Here is a 10399-nt window from a genome sequence, read left to right on the forward strand (position 1 = left end):
TCTATTGACGGAATAAGGTTGCGCTGCTGAGGCAAGGCTCAGGCAGCCTCTCCAGGAGAAATCAAAACGCGCAACACTAAGAAACTCAGCATCCTGAGGTAAAAATTCAAAATGGAAAGTTTTTATTTTTAAAATACCGTTAGTTAGGCATCATCACACAACATTTTCACCATTAAGACTGTTTAATTGTTCAATAAACAGTTCAATAAGCAAATACAATAATATTAGGTCACTTTTAGGCGGAAACACAGCGCATCTCACAGCAACCAGATGACTAATTGCCGATTGATTCCGTGTTTTGAACGAATCGGTTGAGTCAAAGTTTCATTAGCCCATGCACATGATTCGTTTGAATGAACAACTTAATGATTCACTCATTAAATGCTCACTACTTGGCACCTACTGGCATTTTAATTTCGTTGAAAAGTATAATTTCTACATCATTTCTTGTTTGTATATTCAAAAATATTTAAAATAATATCATAATAATTAAATGCAGTTATATTTTTATATGTAAATTATATTAATTTAATGCACTTATATTTTTCAGTGTAAATTATTTAATTTGAAAACAATCACATTATTATAATTGAATTTATAGATCAAATGTAAGAATTTGAAATTAAAGTATTAATGAGATTAGGACAGGGGGAGAAACCGGTCTGTGAAAGGTGTAAAAATCTTTTGAGTATAAAACATATTTCAATTGAATGTCCAATTTTAAATAATACTAGGCAACCTTTTTATTCAGAACATATATTAATGGACATTTTTAAAAATCTCCTGGGACGATTATAAAATTTTTGACATGCATTAAACTGAAAAACTATATATAATTGTTTTGATCACTTTTGTTCGTTATTATTTTTATTATATGTATGTTTATATATTTGTACACATTTATTTATTTATATATATATATATATATATATATATATATATATATATATATATATATATATATATATATATATATATAATTTTCAAACAAAATTGTTATATAATTGTCTTGAAATGATATACGACTGAATTGTGAAATTAAAATGTTTCCTCTTGCCATGAATATAGCCACTGCTGCTGACATGGCGTTTAATCATAAATAAATAACTTTTGACTGAAATGAATGAGATAGAATAAATAATTTGCAAAAAAAACAACACACACACACACACACACACACACACACACACATATATGTATATATAATGTCGATACCATAGTACTATAGTAATTAGTAAGAGCACCCTCAGTGATTTGATTCTGGAGCCGGCCCTGATTCGCAGAGGCGTCCTTGAACGTGCAAAATTTTTAACGAAGCCTCTGCGAATATGGGTGGGAGAAGGATATAACATCAGGCACCAAGGTTACCCATCAATTAACACAACAATTAATAAAAACTCACTTTACTAATTAATTTTCCATCGCGTTGAAAGCGTCTTATTATATTGTACACACACACTCTCTCTCTCTCTCTCTCTATACATATATACATATATATATATATATATATATATACATATACACTGTATATACACACACAAGCAATAAAAAATTATAAAATGTTCCCGCATTCAAATGTACCATCTGTTCCTGTTTCCACTGACACTGCGAACCATGCTGCTTCTTTTTTTATTTCATTTTTATAATATTTTAAAGTCTGCGTGAACAGGAAGTTTGCGACCGATTTTACTTCCGTATTTTGAGGTACTTCCGAGAGAAACGGAATATTGAATGAGAAAAGCATAGAGGGCGTGGTTTGTTTGTTTTTCTACCGTGAACTGATTGCCTTAGGTCAGACTGACGTCATCACAGAAGGTCCGTCGTTTTAGCGGGGAGGAGGATTCTCAAATTTGTATTAAAGATTACGAAGGCAAACAAATTTTTTTTGTGAATTGACTTGCTCGGATGAATTGTTCACCACAAAATTAGCAATGTGCGCTAACAAAATAAATATAGTCAATTTTGATTTCACGTGTATTTTAAAGATGTATTATATAAAATAGGACGCTGGCTAAAATTAGCGTGTCCTCCATTTTTGAATTTCTGTACAGAGAGATCACGTAGTGACGTATTGATCTTCTACTGGTCACACGTCTTCACGTGATGTGAATTCGCAGGTCTGAGATCACCAAACTTGAACTTTGGAACGCAGGGAAATGCAAAATTTTTCGCATGAGCTTGTGTTTCCGGTCTGACACATTCGCATGCGTTTGAATGGAAGTCAATGGAACGAAAAGTGCAGTGTGACCGCCCCTTATAGCTGTGTGTTGGCGTGGGGGAAAACGGTCCTTTATCCCTCATTGGAAAAGCATGGTGTTGACTCAGAATGGCCTACATAAAATCATTTCTGCCGCTCGACAGAGCAAAATAAGTAAAAACTGAGTCGTATTAGGTCGGACTGTCCGTACGGCATCTGTGACTGGACAAACGACCCAATGGAATGGCCAGAGGTGTCGTTTCTCGACACTTTTTGTTACCTAATTGAGCAAGAGACTGCATACTACAAGCCTATACGAGAACGAGCCAGCTTCAGAAAGTAAACATTTGTCATTTTGTTTTGATTAATTTTAATAAAGTGATAAAGACTTGAGTAAAAACCTGTAGTACTTATTTATACATTAAAAATATTTTTAACATTGACAAAACAGGTAATATTAAGCTCCACTGAAGTGCCTTGAAATGCGCAGCGTTTTCCTATGTGATGTGTGCTGCGGCTGCCTAATCATTTTCACAAATACATGCCGTAAAATAAAAAGATAACATGAAAATATTTATATAAAATACTCCAAAACATGGTTATTGGATACTTTACTGTACCGAACCATACCGCTCCGTGGAAAAGAGCCAATACATAGCATTAATACCAGACTAAATGCAATGGATTATATAATACATGAGTAGGGAATTGTAAATCAACACTTTCGGTCTGAACTTGTAATAATGATGATTTCACTAATTCTGGACTTGGATAATTAAAAAAATAAAATAAAGACATGCATAAGGTTAACAGATGATTTCTGCCAAAGTGACTTACACAGTAAGCTATTAAAAACAAAAGGGTTAAAATATAAGATAAAATGAAATGTATGGCTGTAAAAGATATTTTTTTGATTGTCCAGCAAACTGTACATACAAACATGCTGTGCACTGATTAGAAATGTAAATGAATGTGAGCACAGTTCAGCCAAACCAGAAACCATTATGATGAGAGTCTTGGTCATTTAACTTTCATTGATTAGTCGATGGATCATTTGATCAGCTGCACTCAACCTTCACTGGACACGTAAAAAATCCATCAATTTGCTTCAGTGCATTCGTGGTACATTCAGGGAGAACCTGGAGGTTCGTCATTCACTAATGAAAATAAACAGACAGACGATTTAGGAGTCATATCTTATTAAAGTTAGCATGACTTTTTTCAGAAACAAATTCAACAAACATTATAGTTTTAAAGTGATATTTATGTGTAAATGTAATGCTACATTATTGTGTTACTATTACTCTGCATATAGATGTGTATATAACACCAAAAAGTGGTTACACTGACTTTTTTGTCATTATTATATGACATTATTGGTGCAGTTTTAAAAGCAAAATGGACTGAGAGAAAACCATGTAAAAGAAAGGGTTTCAACTGATATTATCAGTAAATAAATTAAGGTGATAAATGCTTGTTATTCATATTATTAGGTAAATGATTTAAGTTTAAAATAGGCTAATGTTTTACATGTAACTTCAAAAAAATAAAAAAGCAATTTGGCATTATGTGTTACTTGTAATGTGTTGCTCCCAACAAAGTGTAACAATATAGATCTGTTGTAAGTCAACTTATACAACTGGATTTATTTTAATGGTCTCCGGTGTGCAGAGTAATGATTTGATAACAATATTTAATATCTTATCTCTGGAGGCCCAGTGTGTGGTCAGGCCTCAAAATAAAAGTCAAGTTTATTGTATCCCATTATTAAATGATCATTTTATGATCCTCTGTTTTCACATGCATTAATAACATTATTCTTACTTGTAGGAGGCTGTAATTCCATGCTGCCCTGTCGCACAGGTTTCAGTCCTCCAGTCATCTCCTCCAGTTCTTTCTCTCTTAAATCAAGTTCTTTCTCTCTTCCTTCAAGTTCTTTCTTTCTTCCATCAAGTTCTTTCTCTCTTCTATCCAGTGCTGTGTCTCCTCCAACTATCATATAATGAAATTCCATCTGTCTTTCATTTATAAATTGTTCTATCTCTCTTTTCTCCAGTTCTTTTTCTCTTCTTGCCAATTCTCTCTCTCTAATATCTGGTTCCATCCCTCTTCTCTCCAGTTCCTTTGCTCTTCTCTCCAGTTCCTTTGCTCTTCTATCCAATTCCTTTGCTCTTCTATCCAGTTCCATTGCTCTTCTGTATTTCATTGCTCTTCTGTATCTCATAAATGGGGGAAATGGTCTTCTGTACAGGATCATCATTTCTGTTCTCTGTTCCAGTTCTCTCTCTCTTCTATCCAGTTCTCTCTCTCTAACATCTGGTTCAGTCACTCTTTTCACGATTTCTCTCTCTCTTCTATCAAGCTCCATTGCTCTTCTATCCAGTTCCTTTGCTCTTCTATCCAGTTCCATTTCTCTTTCTCTTTTATTGGAATACATATTTCGAAATACATACATATATCTCCTGTGTGTACTCTCTACTACCTTCAGTAGATTCTCTTTTCTCTCTATTTCCGTTACTGTAATATCTGGTTCCATTGCTCTTTCCATAATTTCTTCCTCTATACGATCAATCAACCATTCTGGTTTAAACAGCATCATCTCCAGTACTCTCTCTTTTATCTCCAGTACTCTCTCTCTCGTCTCTGGTTCCATCTCTCTTCCATCCAGTATAATCATATTTATAATCCATCTCCAATGTCTGTATGGAAAATGGCCCATATCCAGTACTCTCTCTCTTAACTCCATTTCTTTTTCTCTTCTCTCCAGGTCTCTTTCTCTAAAATCCGGCTCCATCGCTCTTCTGTCCAGTTTCCTCGCTCTTTCATCCAGTTTCATTGCTTTTGTATCCAGTTCCATGGCTCTTTCATGCAGTTCTCTCTTTCTTCTATATCGTTCTCTCTCTCTTTTCAATTCTGTCTCTCTTCTTTTCAATTCTGTCTCTATCTCCACAGATGGAGATCTTTCATGAGATTCACTTGACTGTATGAGGTGACATTACAATTTTAATTTTACAAGCTTTTTTTATACTTTGCTTCTTACTGATTATTTTACATTTACATTCATTCAGCTGCTGGAATGATCATACTTTATTCCAAAGTGGCTTACATTGAATTCAATACATGTTTGTGTGTTTCAGGAAACGCCATACCAGTTGAGTTAAAGGAACACTCCCCATGGTTATACAAGGTTATAAACATAAAGCTTCATTTTTGTATCTTCTGATTCTGTTGGTTTATTCTTGGTTTATTATTTTCCTCACATTCTGCATCAATTTCTTAAAAATATGTTTTAGCTTTTTTGAAACACTCCAAATGTTTTGTGAAAAAGTTCTGTCTTTGCATCAGTTTTTAAATGATCAGTCAATACTGCTGTCAGTGATCTCTGATACAATTATTTAACACTGAATATTACTGCCCACAAACATGAGCTTTACACCATATCTACACTGGACACAACAAAGCAAGCAATACAAACCCATCACTGATTATAATGGGTTCCATTTGCTTTTGATACGATGTGGCACTCTGTTTGCATCCAACGCAGACATGGAGTTAGGCTCGTATATTGCATGTTTACTATCCTATCTGATTTTGAGAATGATGACATATGCATATTTCATAAGAAAATAATCACTTCAAAGCACACAGTGGAGTCTCTGGAGTGTCTTCCTTGAGAGTACTGCATCTACTGATTACTGAGTATGAGTATTGCAGCTATTAAAATGTGGATAAAATAAAGTATTAACCCAAACCTAACAATTATGTGAGCAGCGATGAAATATGAATTCAGGTAAATTGAGCTACATTTTGACAGCAAAAAGACTGTCAAAAGTGTCTAAATTTACCTAAATTCACCCTAAGTAACTTTAAATATTTAATAATATATTACACATTCTTTATTTGTAAATCACATTGGATCAAAGCATCTGCTAAATGAACAAATGTAAATGTAAAGTAACACACTGTAAGAAGCACAGTTACTCAAAAAAAACAAAAAAAAAACAACAACAATCAAAACAAAACAACAACATAGATGTGAATTACTTATGAAGGTCATAAATGACCAATATCACACAAGTAGCAGTGCGATATGGCTGTATATCAGCACAGTTGTGATTCGGCAGTAGGTAATCATATCTGTGCTGATTTACAGCGATATCGCACAGCTACGAGTGTGATATTGCTTTTATACAACAGTTGGCCGGCACAAGTCTGTAAATACATAAGAAACAACAACGGAGTGTCTTTAAAAATCCTCTTTTGTGCGGAAATACTTCCTTCCGCCGCAGATTCAGATCTCATTTTGAGAGTTCAAAGACTGAGCTCAAGATCCGTTACTAATTCAGAAACGTAACTTTAGTATGAAGGAACGCTGAGTGCCTTCATTAAAAGCTTATTGTATCACTGTATTATGTAGAGAATTATGAGACTTTCTTTCATTTGTTAAGGGTGATTTCCGATGACAGCCCTGATCACTGCATTTGTTAACTGTGTCTTACAAGCTGTTATTAAAACTCAAAATAACTTCCGTTTCAGTCTTTTTCAATATAAAAGTCTTTACCACTGACACGTCAGACTCTTGTCGCCATCTAATGGCAGAACAATGTAACTAAAATCACCATCACGAACACACACACTGGGCCTCATTCATGAAACTTGCGTAAATATGAGTAAATTCTGAGTAATTCGGGCGTAAAACATACCTTCCCCAAAAGCTCTCCTCCGGATTCACAAAAGCTTCGTAAACATCAGATTTGATAGTTAAACATGTGTATGTTAATGAATTTCAATCATTCGTAAATGGGGCAAGCGTGCACGCTCATTCATAATTATCATAATCCCCACCCATGAATTCCGACCGACAGCTATAAATGGGCATCACATTATGAAATGAAAATAAGAATTTCAACATGTCTTCTCAAAAGCGAACGAAAAAGAAAAATTTCTCAGATGCAGAAATTCTACTCAAAACACAGCATTTTATTTTCAAGAGTACACAGTGGAGTATCAGGCCCTAAAACAATTGAATCAACCAGTCTTCATTATCTGGTAGTAAGTCTACACGGTCTCTAAAAATACGTCTTTTGTGCAGCGCTCTGTCTGCCAAATCTAGCAATAGTAAATGTTTATTGATATGCCTCATTCTGGCCATTTTATAGAAAGCCATTTCCGTAATAATTTAGAGACTAATTGGTACATCCCTAACAAAAGTAATTAATTATTAAATAAAAGTGTTACATTTGCAGATTATATTACTGCTGTTCATGATAATAGTAAAAAGGAAAACGCAGTATACTGTGTTTAATTACTGTATATTATTTTATTAAAATGCTGCGTGATACATACGTGACTATATAAGGTAAATAGTTTTAGAAACATGCAGCGCCATCAATGAGCAAAATGTTCGGATGATTTACAACCCATTTACATGGGGCTAGGAGCAGGTGTAAATTTTTTGTGACCAACTAACATTTGTAAAATACAAACACTTTCATGAATCCCAAATTTTACGTCAGAACAGCTTTACGAATGATTTACACAAAAATTAGTTCTGCTCGTGTTTCATGAATGAGGCCCACTGTTTCTCAATACTAAATACTACTATGTATATAAAATATTATTTATTGAATAATAATATTTAATAAACAACACCAGCCGTCATAAAATTTGCTAGGCAATTCAGTCAAAAGTACAAAGGCAGTGCTCATGTTTAACCATTATAGAAACATCAGAGCCAGCATCAAATTCCAGAAAATCTGGCCGAGGTGAGGCTGCTCTCGGTGGGTTCACGAGCACTGAATGGCCGCTGACACCCTGGAGCTCACATCTCCGAAAACGTTGAAGCTGATTTTCAAATAGACGTTATCTTTATTAACAAATAGACGTTATCTTTATTAACAAACCGCATATTTTAAGTCTAAACAAGTACAATCTAACTTAAAAACATGTATTGACAAAAACAGTATTATTTATAAAATTATAGTGGATTTGGGCGTCTGCTATTACAGAAATACTGCAAGCGGAGTGATACAAACAGTGAAACGGTTGAAGTGCTGTTATCACTAGAATATCACACTCCTCTCAGCCGATCAGATTCGAGGACCAGATAGAACTGTTATATAAAGCTGAATATGGTAACTGTATCAAAAGTTTAGATTAAAATAAACAATTAATATGACTCACCTCTGTTCCACCCATTTTCATCTGCAATTAAAAATACAAATAAGTCACAATGAAGTGGTGTCGCGATCGTGGGCCCCTATTAACCTCTGGGCCCTATGCAGGCAACAAAGGATACAGATTAAATGGAAACTCAAAAACAAGAACATTACATTTGACATTTTTTTTTTTTTTACCAGACTAACCAGTCTTAGAAATGAGGAAAAACAGAAGTAATTTATCCTAAAAGAGCCAATAATATTAACAGTGCCACAAAACATTTGAAGAATAAGCAAGAATTGTGCACAATTAGAGAAGCGAAGCTGCAGAACAGAAGAGGACAACGAGAAAGTGTATTTTTTTTTATGTATGTCTTTATTTTGTAATAAAAGTACCTTTATTTTAAAATATTTAGTGTTAAAGGGATGGTTCACCCAAAAATGAAACTTTTATCATCATTTACTTCACCCTCATGCCATTCCAAACCTTTCTTTTGTGAAACAAAACATATTTCAAAGAACATTGAGGCCCAAACACTATTTATCTAAATGTATTTATTTTTGTTTGTCCTGCAGAGGAAAATAAACTCAGGTTTGTAACATGAGGGTGAGTAAATGATGACAGAACTTACATTTTTGGGTGAACTATCCCTTTAAATATGCAGCATGTAATACTACTCTTTTTCATTAGGGGTTCTATTAGACCATTAGAGCAATATGCCATATTTTCCAGTAGGTGGCAACACTACATTACATAGTTTTTAAAGGGTTCACCCAAAAATGAAAATTATGTCATTAATGACTCACCCTCATGTCGTTCCAAACCCGTGAGACCTCCGTTCATCTTCGGAACACAGTTTAATATATTTTAGATTTAGTCCGAGAGCTTTCTGACCCTCCATTGAAAATGTATGTACGGTATACTGTCCATGTCCAGAAAGGTAATAAAGACATCATCAAAGTAGTCCATGTGACATCAGAGGGTCAGTTAGAATTTGTTGAAGCATCGAAAATACATTTTGGTCCAAAAGTAACAAAAATTACGACTTTATTCAGCATTGTCTTCTTAGAATTATTCAATAAATTCTAACTGACCCTCTGATGTCACATGGACTACTTTGATGATGTTTTTATTACCTTTCTGGACGTGGACAGTACACCGTACATACATTTTCAATGGAGGGTCAGAAAGCTCTCGGACTAAATCTAAAATATCTTAAACTGTGTTCCGAAGATGAACGGAGGTCTTACGGGTTTGGAACGTCATGAGGGTGAGTCATTAATGACATAATTTTCATTTTTGGGTGAACTAACCCTTTAAGGACCAGCATTCATGAGAGTATTTTGAATGAAATACTTATTTTTTTTATTATGCAGTATTTTAAGATTGTGTCATATACTGTAACTAGGGTTTTGAACTTAACAAGCAATCAAGCAATCATTGTAGTTGCCAACTACATCAACTATTCTTTTGAGGAAGTCTGTTTAATCGTGGTCCAGGTATCATTCGTTTATTTGTTTTTGCTTTCACATATGAAAACGAAAAAACGAGAAAACAACTCCTTTTTTTCGTTTGTTTTTAAGAAAAACGAAAAAAAAAAAAAAAACGAAATTATGACTTGATTTTTGGTTTTCCCGTTCTTGCACGGAAATCAGAAAAAACACTTGATATTCCGATTGCGTCCTGTGGGTGGTGCTAAATCTGATTGGTCATTGTTTTTCAAAATAAGAGTTTTCCCAACACTGTATTTTTTAGCCTGTAAAATGAATAGTCTATATATACATGCTATTTGTCACCCAATTATTTGACTTCACTGAAAAAATCTATTGAAATAGCCTAAATGTAAACATGTTCACGCATTGACAGTTGTCATCATACAAATTTAAATAATACATTTATTCTTTGTTTTAGATGTTTATATTAACTTAAATTCTTATGAGTAATATATTTTTTATAATGTCTATTTGTTATTTAAGGCCTGTATGCACATACAGGATTTAGGGGGCTGGACTTAGGGGGCTGGGGGCTTGAGTTTATGTTTGG

General features: G+C 34.1%; 1 protein-coding gene across 1 annotated transcript; it reads right to left on the minus strand.

The window, feature by feature from the left end:
* Positions 1 to 1536: 1536 nt before the first annotated feature.
* On the minus strand, positions 1537 to 8415 carry LOC109081172 (histone-lysine N-methyltransferase, H3 lysine-79 specific-like). Its single transcript, XM_019096174.2, has 2 exons — positions 4022 to 8415; positions 1537 to 3354 (listed from the first exon to the last, which is right to left on the minus strand). Exons 1-2 carry the CDS (start codon positions 5052 to 5054, stop codon positions 3326 to 3328), a joined length of 1062 nt encoding a protein of 353 aa, XP_018951719.1. The 5' UTR covers positions 5055 to 8415; the 3' UTR covers positions 1537 to 3325.
* Between the last annotated feature and the right edge of the window lie 1984 nt (positions 8416 to 10399).

The sequence above is a fragment of the Cyprinus carpio genome, chromosome A21 (assembly GCF_018340385.1).
Source record: "Cyprinus carpio isolate SPL01 chromosome A21, ASM1834038v1, whole genome shotgun sequence".
NCBI lineage: Eukaryota > Metazoa > Chordata > Actinopteri > Cypriniformes > Cyprinidae > Cyprinus > Cyprinus carpio.